The 18,487-nt window shown below is 39.7% G+C and overlaps 1 protein-coding gene and 1 long non-coding RNA gene across 2 annotated transcripts; one reads left to right on the forward strand and one right to left on the reverse strand.

Moving 5' to 3' along the window:
• Positions 1-4,692: 4,692 nt before the first annotated feature.
• LOC144461774 (uncharacterized) lies at positions 4,693-6,112 on the reverse strand. The gene is made up of 4 exons (XR_013490406.1): positions 5,852-6,112; positions 5,715-5,768; positions 5,440-5,544; positions 4,693-5,229 (listed from the first exon to the last, which is right to left on the reverse strand). It is a non-coding gene; the product is annotated as an uncharacterized LOC144461774 (long non-coding RNA).
• A 1,244-nt stretch (positions 6,113-7,356) lies between these two features.
• LOC117249090 (uncharacterized) lies at positions 7,357-11,984 on the forward strand. Its single transcript, XM_033614477.2, has 8 exons — positions 7,357-7,484; positions 7,676-7,878; positions 8,207-8,317; positions 8,516-8,611; positions 8,718-8,828; positions 8,975-9,095; positions 10,562-10,765; positions 10,851-11,984. The coding sequence occupies exons 1-8, from the start codon at positions 7,460-7,462 to the stop codon at positions 11,885-11,887; spliced, it is 1,908 nt and encodes a 635-aa protein (XP_033470368.2). The 5' UTR covers positions 7,357-7,459; the 3' UTR covers positions 11,888-11,984.
• The last annotated feature ends 6,503 nt before the right edge of the window (positions 11,985-18,487 follow it).

Raw genomic sequence — 18,487 nt, forward strand, 5'->3', positions numbered from 1 at the left:
TTTGTCTGTGAATGCTGTGAGTTATAGTGAAGTCAATTTGTGTACTTGCGTTTGAAATTGTCTCTATTAAGCCATGTTTAATGTGTGTCAGATCAACTAAACTTCACAGAACTTCACAGCTAGCCTCCTGTCATTTTGCATAGTGACCCCTGAGCAAACCAGTTTGACTATTCTGGACAGTGTGACAGGGAGCCAGCATCCTGAAACTGAAAAAAAAAAAAAAACTAAATGGAAATCAGCCACCATTGATGTTATAGTTTAGACTGTTGCTTTTCCTAATGTGACACGTCAAAAAAGTCCTCAGTGAAAAAAAGCCTATTGCACATACAACAGCTGTCTTTTGTTTGTTTTGTTTTTGTGTTAAAAAAAAAAAAAAAAAAAACTACACAAAGATAAGAATTTGGTATAAACTCAAGTTTAAAGGGTCCAGGGTGCCACAAAGACTGACAGATGTGCGCCATCTGCTGGCAGAAAGTGCTATATGCACAAACAACCACCTGTATGTTGTGTGACACATGTAGCCTATAATTTGCTTCCTTTCCTATCATTTTCCACATTTTCACTTATGCCCGCATCACAGAGACATCTTCGTTTGAGATACAATTTAACTCAACAAACGAATTTTCGTAAATTATCCTTTTGTTAATAGAAGAAGAATTGAACGTACCAGCTTTTATTTTGAAGGAAAGCACATGTGGCACGACAGTTTTCACAACATCCGTTTTACCCGGAAGTTGTGAGTATGAAGAAAAAAAACTGTATTTTATTAAATGTTTAGACGTTTTTAAATGTACCAGAAGGTTGGATAGATATTCATTTAGTTATCTGCTGGCATATGCAGCCAGTCATTTTACCAAATAATAGTTACTAATACAGTTTTAATAAAGAAAATTATCTCTCATGTATTTATGACTTTGTTTTTGTAATTGTCTCAGTTGTAATATTAGTATGTGTCTTGTTATTGTCTCATGAACATTTAAAAATACTGTTGTGCCCTCTAATAATAGAAATCAGTCTTTTCCCTGCTGTACCATGCTCTTGTGAGTTACCTGTCTCCCACCTTTGTCTTGTTGCAGCTGGTTCTGGAGCTGTGTCGTGGTGATGGTTGATGCAAATCATCCAGAGCCACCTGGATAAAATCCACACCTGCAATGCCGAACTGAGCTCCACTGTGAAGATGGAGGGTTTTTAAAGAAGGTTAACATACACAAAATATTGAGAGCACATGTATATTTAGTAACTCAAGGTGGTCACAAAATGATTTAATACCATGAGTGTTGTGTCCATTTCTTAACAGACCAGTGGTGATATACACTGAAGACCTCGTATACCAGCTTTTCCCGCCTGGTTCACAGACTTTTGAATGTTCCCTCTGCAAAGGAGATCTTCTTCTAAGTGGGTTTGTTTGTGAGAAATTCATATCTGTTAAAGATCAAGGGGAGGGAAGGGGTGCAGAGCTCTTTCATTATGACAAAAGACATAACAGAGGTTCACTGTTGATTTAATAAAATCTATAGTTTCATTAACCATTTACAGTGGTGATGTGTTGATTATTTAAATCTGAAATTGTGTATATGTCTGTAGCTCTAACTATGACAAAAGACCGCAGCAGCTGGTGTCTGAATTCCTGTCCAGGTTTGAGCAGCTGCTGCCTGTACCAGACCTGCAGCGATGTGAAATGTGTGTCAGTTTTGAGCCACTACATTTTTCTTCCTGTGCTGTTGCAAAATTATGAGTGGAAACTTGTCTATACTGTGACTAACAGATAAAAGAGTTTTATTCTATAATCCCCTTAAATATTTTTTCTGCCTATCCTTGTATGACTACTACCCATGTGTCATAGCCACTGTGTCATTGAGAGAATCTTGCACTTTATGTGCTTACAATAATTAATACAGTGCATTAGCACGGCAGAATTTTGTGCAACTGGATCTCACTGGCACTCAGTCTCAGGACTGAGGTTCCTTAAAAAAATTTAAAGCTGACTTCTATAAGTGCAAATTAATGATCTACAGTGGCACATATTAAAAAATACTAATGCTGTTTAGAAGCAGTGTAGAATTAGGGTAATTAATTTGTGTTTAAAGCATTGTAACCTCTACACTGACAAGTAACTGCATAGAAAGATACATACAGTATAAAACAACCTGTTAGTTAAAGACACTATGGTTCCCTGTGTGTCTCTCTAAGGGAGGAAGAAGGTTTCCTCTGACAAGATCGAGGAGATGCTGGGAAAGACAGAAGATGAAAGAGGGCCTTGGAAACCAAGCTGGACATGGAGGAGGAGGAGAAGAAGGAGAAGGACCTTCTTAAAGCTCAGTGAGTCCAAGAAAAGAAAAATGTTTGTATTTTTGTTCATTTGTAAACCAAAAAAACTGCAGCTCCCCTCATACTTTCATTAGTGCACTGTTTGTATGTATAGCTATGAGAAACAATGCACCAGAGTTTGTTTATAACCCATTTAATTAGTATAATCCTCGTAGTATAACCCACATTAAGCTGCAATCACATGAAGAATGCACCAATGGGTACAAAAAAGATAGTAATATAGAGAGCTAAATAAGGAAGCAGGATGTCCTGTGTGAAACCAAGTTAACCAGGCCCAGGTCTCTAAGACGACAAGGAAAATCTCCCATGAACCTTGTAACAACCGAATTGATATGGGAAGAAACCTTGGGAGAGGCAATCAAAAGAGAGATCCTCTGTGCTTGGACAGCTGGATGTGGGTGTGGGTGTGTGCATTTGTGAATGTGAGGACCATTTTCAGTTTTACCCTCGTAAAAGTCTCAACCCCTAAACAACACTTTGAAGAGGGCTGTTTAGGGCTTGAGACTGATTAATCAAAAAATTTTTTTTCTGGTGTGTGGAATTTTCTGTACCAGGTTTTCCTCAACTTATTTTTGGTGATTTGACTCTTGAGATCTTCCGGAGCTCTCGGTCTTCTGCCACTCCTGCTTCTTTCCCTCTTAGCTTTCCTAATCATCTGGCAGATCTTTCCTCATGTCTCACCCTGGAAGCAGAATTAGTGTCTTGATAAGTTATAATTTTAAGTTTATTTTTGGTAGGACATGATTTGATATATATAAAAAATAAAAAAAAATAAATGTTGACTTTCATAGGCCATACCCAGCTTTTTATATCTGGCAAGATTGCCTCAGAAACCACCTCGAGGTGTGGTTTTAAGAGGCGCTTGGCTTGCATTTTCTCTGCTTTTTTTTCACATCACATCTTTATCTGATAGCTCTATTTCCGTACTGATTTGTTTCCACCCAAAACTAGTTATCTGCAACTTGACTTGCTAGTAAAACTTTTAACCCTCATCATTTCAGCGTCAATACAGTTTTTCGTCTGTACTTCAGTGACACTTCATCATACTGCTATGAGTAAACACAAGAGTCACTGTTTTTTTTATGTTTGGCTGCTGTGTATAAGTCTATTTATAAAATGTCAGTAGGTTATGCGGTGAGGTTGATGTCATCTTGATACACTGATGTTCTTAGAAATGGGAATGCTGTTGAAAAACCAGTTGAAAAAAAAACCAAAAAACCCCAAAATGTGGTTGATAACACATGCATATCTTGCATTCATCTCTACACAGGAAAAGATCTGCAAAGCCAGACGCTGTGATCGAATCCCCCCTGCAGTGAAGACAGCGTAGAGGAGAGCTTGGTTTCTCTGCAGCTTTCATGTTACTGAAGGAAAAGAAATGGAGAATGTATTGTTTAAGATTATTTAGAAGATTATCTGAATATGGTTTTTAATGTGAAGGGGCTGCACACATGATAGGATTTAGACCTCTCAGCCAGGAGGACCTGTTATTTGTATTTTAGTGAGACACTTCATGGATGCTGCTTTAGCAGCTTCTGTTTAAATGAACCTCTTTTACCTCCAGCATTAAGGAGGAATTCACCATGAACATATTTCACTTGCAGCATCACTGGTTTTGAAAATGACTAACAATCTGAAAATTGTCGACATGAACTAGAAACTGCATTCATATCCTCTGAAGTTTGTCTGAGTGTACTTGAAGACACAATTTCGCAATAAGCACCGCACTGATTAAGATTTCCTGACTTCCTGCTGTGTGTGAAATATGAGAGGGTGCACTTTGGCTCAAATCAAATTATTCTACTCTGAGCACAAGCTGCAGCCTCTGTTTCTTCTCATTGAGTTCAAGGTATCATTAATGTGCAGACAAACAAAGATAAACACTAATGTGGAGGGTAAGCTTACTTGTTAGCACAACCTACCTAGTTAGCAAGCTAACTCGCTAACATTCTAGCCTACTGGCAAGCTTACTTGCTAGCATAGCCAACCTAGTTAGCTAACTTGTTAACCCTGCAGTAGCTAAAAAGGTTGTTGTTCAGTGTTACTGAGGATGTTGTTTAATTGTACTAACTTAAAAGCACAAAGGATTTTTGAAATTGGGACTATTACGGTATATCAATTTGTTACCATGGCATGGCATATACACATTTTTTTTTAAAATTTCATAAAAATTGTAAATTTCTTATCTTAGCATCACTATCTATATTATAAAATGACAGCTCAACTGTTTGGTTGAGCATGTCTTCTTTACACAGTAAAAAAAAAAAGTCATACTTTCAGCGCGCACACACACACACACACACACACACACACACACACACACACACACACGGATGACATTAAATGTATCATTCAACAACAATGGATGATAAGAAGTTATTTTTTATTTCGTAGCAAAAAGTCAATTTTAGTTACATAAGCTTCACCTTAAAAGGACAAATGAACCGTTTAGTAGAGCATGTTTTTTTTTTTTTTAAATTTTTATCTTTACTTTTACATAAATCTGTCCAGTAAGATCTCTGTCTCTATCATGTCAAAAAAATATGTGCCTTCCTTTAAACATCCCACCACACAAAGCCCCCTTCTCTGGACTGACTTTATGACTAACTTCCTGTGGGAGGCAAACTGCAAAGGCATACTATTTCAAGACAGCGACATCTAGTGAAGTTCAACACATTTTTCATTAAGTGACTACATACAGTGACTCAAAATGTGCTCTACCAAACGGCTCAGAAGAACATCAAAGGGATATGATCACTGCTTATGTTTCATATTTTTGCATTCGCTCCTTTTCTTTTTGTGAGTCATGCTGCAGCGCCTTGAACAGTTCATGATGTCTGTCAGAAATGATTGTAGGTCATAGTCCTCGGATGAGTTCAGGGCACAATTGTTATCCTGAATCTGAAACGAAATCATCATGACAATATAAGTTTTAGGCGCACAGAGATTCAGAACTAAGGTGATACAGAACATGTTCGACGTTATGCAGCATATTAATTGTAAGAGCAGATGCCTTTCAGAGTCACTGTAAACCATCTGATAAGTTATTCATAAATTTCAGTTTAGTTTCTGACTAAAAAGCATGTTTTATCACACTGAAATTCTCTTTACCTGTTTGTTGTATTCATGCAACAGATGGATAAGTCTCTTCCCATTTACTTTGTGTTCCCCTGAGACGTTCTTCAGAGCTATCTCAGCCAAACAGAAGAAATGTTTCTGTTAGGAGAAAGGCAAATTAGTAACAGGATTTAACAAGCTGGAGTTCAGACAGAATCAGTCTAAAGAAACCAGCAAAACATCTTGAGTAGTTCAACATTTCCATGCAAAGTTACATCTACAAAGTCAGACGTATACAATACAACATTTAGAGAAGGTTTCCTACATACCACACATGTTGAGCTACTATTTCCTGATGGCTTTGTAATTTGTACATTCAACGGCTGCAACAAGAATATAAGATACACAGTATAAGTAAGTGTACTATGAAATAAACAAACCATATTTAGTTTTGTAGTTTTCTTACCGCGTTTTTGCACATTTTCGCTGCCTCATCATGAATGTCTTTCAGCAGGTCATTGTTAAAATGTAGTGATGTTCCGCAGACCATTACGGTCATCATCACCATGAGACTTTGAATGATCTTCATGTCTCTGAAAGAGACTGCGAGCCAGTGCTTTTAGGCTGAGCCGAAAAGTTGAATATATACTACTTACTACTGTTGCTTCTTATATATTGTTATCATGGTGGCACTTTGACACCTTGAGACCGCAGTATACAGACACGTCAGAGGAGGAAAACACCAGATAAGGGCCAAAGTTTGATGTGTATCTGTCCTACTTTCAAATGTTACATTACATGCATGGAGCTATTACTAAGCAACTAGCTGGTAATCCCTCATCAGCAAAGCTCCCACCAAGAATTGCTCATCATCATCTATCAACTTTTATTAAGTGTATTTTTTGGAACAGCTGTGTGCTCATGGCTGAATTTAACAACCTGCTGTGACACTAAGATATTTACTGACTTTATTCATGCTTTATATTTAGACCTGTTTCAACAGAAAAGCACCAGTGGAAGTGATGAAGGTCAGGAATAAGTGTGCTTTTTCCATTGAATTGACACCTTGTGAGCAATGTCCCACCCACCAGCGCAGAAACCGACCTCAAAAAAACAAAGGAAATGATGGACTGGAGTGTATGAGTGTATGTTAAGAGCATTTGAGTTGGGGAAAATTAAAACTGAAAGCCACCCAAGGCAAAGTCATGAAATTTGCACATGCCTTATAGTCTTGTTGCTGCGCTTCAGTGTCTTGAAACGGGGATGGAGAGCAAAGAAGATTTTTTTTACAGCCATGCTACAGAGGCTAGGGTGAGTTGAGGCCAAGATAAAAAAAAGTGCTTGAGTGTGGGCACATGGTGGAGTGGAGAGAATGGATATTTCGATTTTTCAAAGAACCAGACTTATTACAAGACGGTAATGCAACAGAATATTAGTGGACATTTAAAGCCAGAGGGAAGCAGTAATGCAGCTTAAAGGATGCCAACTGCCCTAAACCCCAGAGAAAAGGGACAGGACGAGTACAGAACCAAAGTGTCATCCTTGATGGTAAAGACAGTCACATTTAGTGTTTGTGTTGCAAACAAGGACACAGACTTTGTTCTCAATATTGCCTTGTTACTGGGGAAAGTTTTCATACATAAATGCAGATACTTTATGATTAAACTTTAAAGAATCAGTGAAAGTAAATCAGTGAAACTTGTTAAAGACAAGAAAGCTCTGAAGCTGTTTTTAATTTATTAGTATGTATTTTATTTTACTCTCTTTAGTTTATTTTTGTTGTATTATGATAAACAGGACTTGTTTGTACTCATAAAGTTCAATAAAGAATAATCAATAATAATAAAAAAATGTGATGGCGAAGGCATGACTACTCGGCCTCTGATTGGCTCAACCTTACCAATCCAACCAATGAGGACAACGTTCCAGCTTTTATTTTGAAGGAACGCGCACACGGCACGGCAGGTTTCATAACATCCGCTTTACCCGGAAGTTATGAGTATGCTTTCCTGCGGTGCGAGATTAATGCAAAAGTGGTAATTTATTAATTGTTTGGACTTTATAAAAGTGAAGAATGGCATGGAAACGCAGTGGTTTGGGTAAATATTCATCTAGTTGTTTGCTACTATACGCAGCCAGTCATTTTACCAAATAATAGTTCCTAATACAGTTATTAAGCTAGCGTTAGCTAACCCTCTCAAGTTGTCGCATCGCTTGTAAATGGTCGTTTGAGGCTCCGTAGGTAAAACTTTACTTTATTCATTAATTCCAGAACACTTGTCCTTTGCAGGCCCCCCTCTTCCTCCGGCCTCCTTACATCTCCTCGTCCCGCCAGTGAGACTCATGTCTGCTTTCTTGTGGCAAGTAGTAGAGAAGCACAGTGTGGTGCAGTATGGCAAGCTGGCAGACTTCATCAGTTTGGCGGCAGAGATCGTCCCAGAGCTTCTGAGTCTCAGTCAGAGAGCTGAGGTCATCCTGGGCCTGAGAGCAAGGGTGAGGAATTACTGAGCCTTATTAAACCTGTATGTACAGCTGTATATTTTTTATCTTGTATTTTTGTTCTGTGGTGTCTCTCTGTAACTTTATATTGCTGCCTGTCTTGGCCAAATAAATGAAATGTCAGTGATGCCAAGATGGTGTTGTCATTGGCCTTCCCTGTACCTGGTCCTCTTAGAGGCACCGAGGGACACATCTGACATTTTAATGGAGGAAATTAATGTAATTCAAACATACTGTTATGCTTTGTTCATGGAAAGCAGTCTTTTCCCTGCTGTGTCATGCTCTTTTGAGTTACCCGTCTCCCATCTTTGCCTTGTTGCAGCTGGTTCTGGAGCTATGTCGTGGTGACGGCGTCGCCAACCTGCAGACCATCCAGACCCAGCTGGATAAGATCCACACCTGCAGTGCCGAACTGAGCTCCACTGATCAGATGGTGGGTTTTAAAAGAAAATTCAGAGCTGCTCCACACACTAAACATTGAAAACACACATACATTTAGAAATCCAGGGTGTTCCAATACCATTACTGTTGTAACTAATGAAACATTTTTTGAAATACAGGCCTAAACTTTATATGTAAAGTAGCTGAAAACTTTCTCAACTTAATTGTTTTGTTGTCCATTTCTTGACAGGCCAACAGTGATATACTGAAGACCTCTTACACCAACTTTGCCAGCCTTGTTCAGAACCTTTTGAATGTTCCTTCTGAAAAGGAGATCTTCTTTCAAGTGAGTTTGCTTGTGAGAAATTTACATCTTCATATCTCCTAAAGATCACCATTTACAGTGGTTATATGTTGATATTTTAAATCTAAAGTTGTGGCTGTTTTTATAGGAGGTTTTTCCTGCAAACTACGGCTCCAACTATGACGAAAGACTGCAGCAGCTGGTGTCTGAGTTCCTGTCGAGGTTCGAGCAGCTGCTGCCTGTACCAGACCTGCAACAGGTACTTTTGTTTTTGTGTGTAAATTTCGAACCACTACATCAAACAGCGCCACAGCATTTTTCCTCTTTTTGTGCTCTTGCTTTGAGGTCTGTAAGCATACAGTGTAATGATTATTTCACTTGCCAACCTGCATCTCTGTGTCTCAGACAGCAGCATGGCTCACTGAAACGACATCTGTGTCGGAACAATTTGGACTGCATCTGTCTAAACCCTTTGCTCTGAAGACTCTGCTGCTTCATCACAGACAGTTGGGGACTCTAAGCTCTGGTAAGTTGAACAGAAAAGACACGAGGAATAGAGTTTTGGATGTAGTGTCCATCTGTAAAACATCAAGGTTTGAAAAAAGCCTGCTTTTCTTGTTTGTTTCCTTCCTGGCGTTGAACTGGCTTTGTTGCATTACATCTTGTCTTCAGTCTTTGACAACAAATTCAACTTTTTTTTTTTTTTTTTTTTTTGTTATTGAATTTTTTCACAAACATGGTACAGTTGTTAAGTGTTGACAGGAAGTTTGTAAAATACACAATCAACTCATAGGTCGAGAGAGATAATCCTGTCCGTGCCCAGTAGGGAGAAAATAAAAAACACAACACAAAACAAAAAGAACTTATCTAACCCACCCACCCCACCCATGATTTCCAAGCCAGACTTTTACATAAGAGACTAAACAGGACAAATAGACCAATTGTACTTCATTCCTGGAGTGATACAGGTAACAGCTGGAAGTTGGGTTTCAATCTAAGAGGGTAAAAAAATAAATAAAGTAAAATAAAATAAAGAAATAAATATAAATTATGAACCCACGCATGGGCCAAAGGGAGGCATCAGACAGAGGACCGATTTATACACTTGGTATTGCTGACGTAAAAACAGAGAACAAAGTGTGAGTAAAGGATCCAATCCCTAGCTAGTTTGAAGGTTATGAAAGTATTCCAGAAAAGGTCCCCACACTTTTTGAAACTTATCTTTGGAGTTACAAATTGAGTAATGTATTTTTTCAAGGTTTAAACAAGACATAACATTTCTCAACCACTGAGCGTGGGTGGGCGGGACAGCATCTTTCCACCTCAGCAATATTGCACGTCTGGCCAAGAGAGAGGCAAAAGACAGAGTTTGGCGTTTGGCTGGGGTCAGGCGCACATCTGTGTCACCTGTGGTGCCAAAAAGAGCAATCAGAGGGTTGGGTTCCATGTTCAAGCCGACAATTAAGGATAAAGTTTGGAAGACTTCCCTCCAGTATTTCTCCAAGCTAGGACATGTCCAAAACATGTGGATAAGTGAAGCCTCCTCTCTCTTACATTTGTCGCAACAGGGATCTACATCTGGGTAATAGTGAGACAATTTTGATTTGGATATGTGGGTCCTGTGTACAACTTTGAACTGCAACAAGCAGTGACGGGCACAAAGAGAAGTTGAGTTAACCAACTTAAAAATGGTGTCCCACATGTCCTCAGACAAGGTTAGATTCAGATCTTGCTCCCATGCGATTTTAATGTTGTTGAGTGGGGCCTGCCTTATGCCCAGCAGTTTATTGTAGATAATGGAGATCGAACCCTTGCGTGATGCTGAAGTGCATCAGCAATGTTCATATCAGGTGTCTGAGGGAAGTTTGGTATCTGACAGTGGAGGAAATGTCTTATTTGTAGATACCTAAAACAAATTCAACTTTTTTTAAAGTCCCATCACAACACCAAGTCACTAACGTGTAACATTTTAAATGCATTCCCTTACTGCAGCTCCTTCCAGCAGCAAGGACGAAATCCTTTTGTCCACTCTGGCTCTGCCCGCTCAAACTGGAGTGGAGAGGCTACCTGAGACTTACAGTGAGGATGATGATTATGACAATGAAGAAGAGATCCTGGCATTGGAAGATTTAGACGAAGACTCGAGTCAAAGCTCAGACGAAACTGCAGATGATTGGTTGCCAAAAAAGGAATCAGGTTAGCTTAAATCAGTTGCAGTAGCAGATCAGAATCAGTCCATAATCTAATTTTACTAATGTGCTGTTTTTCATGCTGCTTTCAGGTCCTATGTCGCATTTATTCATCTGCCCTCAGTGCACATTCGCTCATCGCCTGAAGAGAACGGTCCAAGAGCACATCCAGAGTGAGCACCATGTAAGAGCTCCCATTCAGAAAAAACTATCCACGAAGAAAGCCAGAGCAAAGACTCAGCAGAAAAGTAAAGACTTGAACGGCGAAAAGAAGAAAGTAGAAGGTAACTCTGAGAAAAAGAGGAAACCCAAACAAGACGGTGTTGAGAAAATGCGGGAACGTAAGCAGAAGAAGGACAACTTAGAAAACAAGGTACGACGTAGGTGTAAAGAGCCCACAGGGGAAGACAAAAGGTTTCTGAGCATGCGACCTGTCAACAAAAACTTCACAGAGGAAGAAACCAAATGTCTGAAGTGTGAAAAGGTTTTTGAACTTCCAAATCAGCTGAAGGCTCACATGAAGCTCCATGTCTTCCCGTACTGCTGCATCCAATGTGAGAAGGGATTCACCAGCCCGTCAGGTTATTATCAGCACCAGAGACTCCACAAGAGAGGACGGATATTCACCTGCAGCCAGTGCAACAAGGGATTTCTGTGCAACTATTCGCTCAAGCAACACGAACGCCTGCACGAAGGCCCGTCCAGCCTGTGTACGATCTGCGGGAAAAGCTTCAGCAAATCAGGAATTACAAGACACATGCAGATGCACAAAGGCGAGAAGAATTTCTTGTGCACCACATGCGGGAAGTCGTTTTTGTCCTCCGGGGAGCTGCTGCTGCACAATCGGATCCACACGGGCGAGATGCCGTACACCTGCACACACTGCGGGAAGGGTTTCTCCTGCAAGAGTCACCTGATCGTCCACACACGCTCTCACACAGGAGAGCGTCCGTACCTGTGCTCCGAGTGCCCAAAGCGTTTCCTTACACTTAACTGCCTGAAGAGACACACACTCAGCCACAATGGGGTGAAACCGTTTAAGTGTCCAAACTGTGAGAGAGAATTCTCGCAGCAGGGGAATCTGAAAAGACACCTGGCAACTCATAAACACGTAATGTGCAGTCGCTAGAAAACAGAATGTAGTCATGAATAATACCTTGTAAACTTCTTGTTTACCTGTGTAAACCCAAAATTAGCTTTTAAAAAAATAAACATTCGTGTTCACAAAACACTTAAGGTTGAGTTTTTTTGTGTAATCAATAGCAACAATTTGATTTCTCTCAAATTTTGGTTGCAACTTCATTAAAATCCAGGTTAGTGAACACACTCCTTTCCCAATCCATCCACCTGACAGGTGTGGCAAATCAAGATGCTGATTAAACTGATCACTACACAGGTGTGCCTTGGGATGGTCACAATGAAAGGACTCCTAAAATGTGCTGTTTTTGTCTTGATAAAGACTTCAATTAGGATTTTACATGGCTAGCACAAATGCATTTTTGGTGATAAATACATCAAAGAATCGGTGTCTGGTGTGACCCCCATTTGCCTCATACAGTGAGACACATCTCCTTTATACAGAGTTGATCAGGTTGTTGATTGCAGTCTGGCGAGTGTTGGCCCACTCCTCCTTATTGGCTGTGTGAAGCTGCTGGATATTGGCACGCAAGAACTAGGATGCCAGGTTCCAGTAATTCTGGTTATGTCCTTTTAATCAGCTGTCCTGGTGACTGGTCTCAGACGATTTACTGGTAGAAAAGGTGGATGTCGGGGATCTTAACTGGTGTGTCTAAAAGTGTTCTGTGATTGTGAGAGTGGTTACATGTACTACCAGATTCACAGAAACAACATTAGAGACAGCTTACAGTAGTGAAATGAACATTCAGTTAACAGGCAGCAGCTATGGTGGACATTCCTGCAGTCAGCATGCCAACAGCACGCTCCCTGAAAACTCGTGACATTGTGCTGTGTGTTCAAACTGCACATTTTAGATTGGCTTTTTACTGTGACCATCCCAACACACACCTGTGTAGTAACGATGATGTTCAATCAGCAGCTTGATTTGCCACACCTGTCAGGTGGAGGGGTTATTCAGGAGAAGGAGAAGATTTAAACAAATTTGTGACCAAAAATTGACAGAAATGAGCTTTTTGTGTGCATAAAAATGTTTTGAGATCTTATACATATATTTATCTTATTATATATTAAAATAAAAAAAATCACTGAAGTGCTAAAATATGCCTTAAGTTTAAATTCTTGGCAAGACAATCAGAGTTGCTGAATAGATCAACACTGAAGACAGTCACTGGAGTATTGGTTCAGTGTCATTTTGACTATGCTACCACCTACTGGTGTAATAGAGCATTAAAAATAAACCCCAGAATGCACAAAACAAGTAAATCAAGGTTTTGTTGAAGTTACCTCCCCTGTACCTACAACCTTTGTTGGCTTCCAAGCCGAGACTGACACGTACAATTCTTTTATTTCTGTATGTAATTATAGGATACTGTATTTGCACCACATCTGTTACAGGCAGAACACCAAGATACAGTATTTCAGACAATCTGTGGTTAGTATAGTGAATTCTGTGTATAATTTTTAACTGAACCAGCCCATGTTAGCCACAAGCAGAATTATGAATTAAGTAATGGATGTTGCCCCATCGGTCATCATCTGTGCTGAGCCTCGAATCCTGCTCACATGCCTCTCTAGTTTGATGGAGATAACCAAGCTGACAGAGTTCATGGAGTCAGAGATTTATGAAATAATCCTCCTCTGACTGGGGTCGGCAGTAAAGAGAGTGTCAATTAATGTTCTCTGAAGGCAATTTGGAAAATTGAGATAGTGTTCTGGATAAGCTGATGTGAAAGAAAGAGGTGAGATGTTGGTAGATTCCTTGTCATGTAAATCATAACATGTCACCGTACTGCTTTTCTCTAAATTCCCCACCCAACGTCGCCTGAGAATCATTGCAGTTATTAAACTGTGAGTAAAATTAAAGTGATAAAGGGAAACTGGTATTTTTCGCCTTCCCATATTTTTTCTTGTGTCAAACTGACTTGTGGCAATGACTGTTTTTAAATCTGGTCCAGTATTGAAAGACAGTGGTGCAGCTGTAAACAGCGAAACAGATTATAATGTAACCACTATACAGGTGCGGTTAGTTAATTTACGTCAATTAAAACAGCCTGTTTTGCCACTGACAGGATCAGATTGTTATTATAAGTGTCTGACAATATTATAGAAAGAACCCTACAAAACAATTAAGTGTTTTCCTGACCTCTCTGCATCATTTGCTTGTTCCAAATTGTTTTGTGTCCAAGTCTCATGAAAAGGAGAAGTCTTGCTCTGAACTCTTCTGGGCTTTTTCCACATTGTTGCAATCGGCTAAATATTCAGCCATGACATTGAAAATCTTTTAGATAAGAGTGAGATATGCTTTCTGTAGTCCAACATGACAAACTATTATTGGCCTACCTCTCTCTCACTCTCACTCTCACTCTCACTCATCTTTACACTGTTTTTTTCCTGCAACAAGTCACCTCTTGTGAGATTTCAGAGTGAGACTTTTCCTTTAGTGAGACTTGGACACAAAACAGACTGGTACAAGCACAAGGTCTTTAGCATCCCGCCGAGCCGGCTCTATGCACACTCTGAAATTACGTGTATTTAAATCAGTGGTTCCCAACTGGTGCAGCCATGGGATCCGGATTTCTCCTTAGTCATTTGTTCAAGGTCCACATAGTTTAACATATTCAGCGTCATACTTGTGTTTGGCCATGTCTCAAGCTAGTTTGCTGTCTCCGTCAAGTAGCTGTCTCTTAGTCACTCACTCTACAGCAGGAAACGGCACTTCAGAATAAAAACTATGTGCTGGAAATTGTCAAAGTTGATATGCAAGTTAGTTGCAGTCAGAATGGACCCCCGACCCACTTTTGGACCAGCTGGGAACCACTGATTTAAATGGACTCTTTGGTGATTGCGATTTGTGGCTGTTTCTGGTTAAACAAATAGGTTCCTACTCTTAACAAAAAGGTCCATCACTGTAGGGATCATTTTAATAATGTTGTCAGACACTTTTAGTAGCTATCTGAATCTGTCAGTGGCAAAGACAAGCACTTTTAATGGACGAACATTGCCCTATGCCCTGAGCGGTGACATTGTAGCCTGTGTTGCTGACAGCTGCATCGCTCTCGTTCAATCTTGGATCAATTTTTTAAAAAAAAATGTTGTTCCCATGAGTCAGTTAAGACACAAAAACAGGGGAAAATAGGATCCAGGTTAAAAAAATACCAGTTTCCCTTCAATACCCACACACACAGCTGAATTTGTACATTAGAAAAGCTGTGATGGTGAGCAAGATAATTACTAGATGCACAATTTAACTGTGTGGATCACAGTTATTTGGCATCTATAAAGTATTCACTGAAAATGTAATGTCAGATTAAAGTACCCTGATAGTGGAGTGTCAGCACTGGTCTACCCAAATACAGTGTGACGACAAAGACCTGGAATCAAAGCGTAAAAGAGAAGTGAAAAACACGGCTGTAGGAAATGCAATTTATTTGCAATTTTTTAATAACATCATTCCTCAGATAAAAATGCAATGTTACAGGAATATACATCAGATATTAATTTAAAACTTGCTTTCAAGGGACCATACAGTCTAAATATACTTTTTCCTTTTTTTATTTACTGGTAGCGTGCGTTATAAGCAAGACAGACTCTGTCACCAATGACAGACTGACAAGTTACAGATACAAACTGTACATTACTTATTTACAAATCAACTTTTTGTTTGGTTTTTTTCGTTTCACTTTTTATTGAAAATAGGAGTAGAAAAAGTGATTGAATTAATATTCTGATTTATTTCATTTGTATTCTTTCCCTTTCTAAAATGTAAAATGAAGTGAATGAACCAAAACAAACAAAAAAACCTCTCCTTTAGAAAAAAGAAAGAGAAGCAGAAGAAGAAGAAGAAGAAGAAGAAAGAAAAAGGGAGTGTCAACTGTGAGACCATGTAGTCATCACTGAGGAGACAAATGGTAACTGAGGAAACCAAATGATGTTGGGCCAGTGTCACCTAGCAACCTCAGAACCAATGGAATCCCTCGCAGTGGAGGGGGGGGGAGTGGCTTATGTTAAAGAACAGTTACAAAATGACCACCTGCCTCCAAAGCTACCGCAAGTACAATAACACACTCTAGTTCATTTTTTTGACCATAAATAGTGCTGTTATTAAATACTACATTTAACAGTAGCGTCACTACTAATATTACAACAAATTGGTCTCTGTGTGAACACCTCTCTCAAAAATAATAACAGACTTCTCTCTCAGACAGAAAGGAACAGAAACAAACAAACGGCTCAATCCTGTCAAAGGCCCTTTAACACTTTGCATGAGTAGTGAACTAAGACTACGGACAAGATCGTAAGACACTACTGACCAGTGGAGAACAGAGCCACATAGCCATGGCATTTACCCAGTAAATAAGGAACAGAAAAGCCTTCATTGAACACTACTGTATATGGAGCTGTGGGACCCCTGCCACTGAATCATCACGCTGGCAAAAGGCCAGGATCACCCTGCCTGGGTAACAAAAAATTCAGTTGACGCCTGCATGCTGTTAAAGAGGGGTGCCACACCAGCAAGAACTAACTCACGGAAGAAAACACTGATAATGTACATGACATCGCTGCATATACACACACAGGCACACAAGACCTGTTGAACTCTTTGTGGGCAAATGTGGCTTACTTAGGAAGACACTTGGGATTAAAGTTTGTAAAGATCCGAGTGTCGACAGAGAGTTAAAATCAGATTTTCTAAGTCTGTGGTGGTCAAAACTGATAGCTGCTATTTTCTTCCACTGAGGGCTGCCAACAAAAGAAACAAACATAAGCCTTTTGTGTAACTCTCAAATACTTAATGTGGATTTTCCAGATGTGCAAGAACACCACTGTGTCCTACATTCAAGGGATGAAATCATTCGTGGTGCAAGTAGCTCTTATCAGTAAAATCAGGGCGAAGTAGCAGATGCAGGGAGGCACAGACGTTCTACTTTACGACAGGAAGTCTGCATCGCGAAGCTGCTGCCACGCCTCTAGAGCTGGAGTAATATCCTGAAGAAACACGAGCTGGTACAGAGAACTCCTCTCCTCGATCAACAGGCTTGTGAGTGCAGCGCTCTCCGTAAAAGTGAAACACAAAGAGCGACCTCTGTGTCAGATACTCTAACATGTGCAAACAGGGATCTCCTTTATGATTTATTTAAGTGTCTGAGTAACAATAAGAGAAGGAATGAGCGATAAACATGAGGCTTTCAAGGTCCGTACAATACTAACAGTCCTAGAAGTTCACATGGGGTGCTGCTGTAGGTGCTGCTACACAGTGTGTGAGTGCTATCTAACTATCATTTATGTCATTTCTAAATCTATTAGACAAGCAAATATCATCTATTTGGTTCATTTCAGGGCTCAACAGCCCAGGAGAAAAAGGAAGAGGGTAGTAAGTAAATCATATTTTTGTTCCTCACCATCATCTCGAGGGAACAAATCAAATTTTCCCGAGACTGATAGCTAAGGACTTTACATGCATCTATAAGTGTTACTACAGTATGAGCCAGTGCAGGACAATATGCAGAGATTCCTTCAGTACTGATCAAGGTTTTAACCAGGCCCCCAGGAAGTGCGCAGGCCCTTAAGCCAATTTTTGTAGTGGACTGATGTGGATTTACAACCTCTGGGTCCGTCATGAGATGGCATTGGGTTCAAGACATTTTCCATTAGACTTACATTGGATTACATTGTATTTGTGCACCACAACTCCCGCAAGACTTGTTTCACTCTTGGAATCTGATCCATTCAGTCCGATAACATTTGGAAAGTCTAGAAGAGCCGCATGAATAAATAAATAAACTGGAAATTAGTCACTTTGCTTTCGAAAGTCTTGCCTGCGTTATGGGCCCAATGATGCTGGAGGTCTGGGTAATTTTACACCCAGAAAGTCCATTTTTTTTGGCTTCATGCACCACTGAGCAGCTTTCACAAGAATGAGCTGGGCCCTATCTTCAACGCTGTATCCAGATCTCTTTTATATATCCATGGTTTCAACACTGGATTAAATTTGCTTCCAAAATCCATACTATTATGTCTTATTAATTCAATTTTGCATTTAAATTTTACTTTTAAAGATAATTTCCCAGCCTGATGCCTAAGTTTTAAATAACTGATCAAGATTCACAATTAACTCTTCAGGTGTCTAAAGTCTAAAAGTTTTGTAATCGTATTGGATGACCTCTGTTCAAAGGGTTTTACACACATTTTTAACAATGAATTAAAATATTTTTCCAGAACCTTTTCACAATATTTTACCCAATTTCCGTGACTTTATTTAAGTAGTTTTAAACAGGTAACATTAGGCCTAGTGTTTATCAGGGGGCATAAACGTCTGTCTTACTCCAGTAAAAAGACATGTATTTTAGCAAAAATGTAGTGTGGAATATAGTATGGAACATCTTTATGTCAACACATAGTAGACACAAAACAATAACATTATCTGGCCTAGCTACGACTTACGAATTATTCGTCTGTTAAGCAGCCTGCTGGTTGTCTTGATGCTCTATCCCTTTAGCATGGCTGACCAGAGACACTACCCCCATGTTGCCAACATCAAACGTTTTGGTGCAGAGCCCACATCCAGCGCAGCTACGGTCCACCTCTCTCTGAG

The sequence above is a fragment of the Epinephelus lanceolatus genome, chromosome 23 (assembly GCF_041903045.1).
Source record: "Epinephelus lanceolatus isolate andai-2023 chromosome 23, ASM4190304v1, whole genome shotgun sequence".
NCBI classification, from domain to species: domain Eukaryota; kingdom Metazoa; phylum Chordata; class Actinopteri; order Perciformes; family Serranidae; genus Epinephelus; species Epinephelus lanceolatus.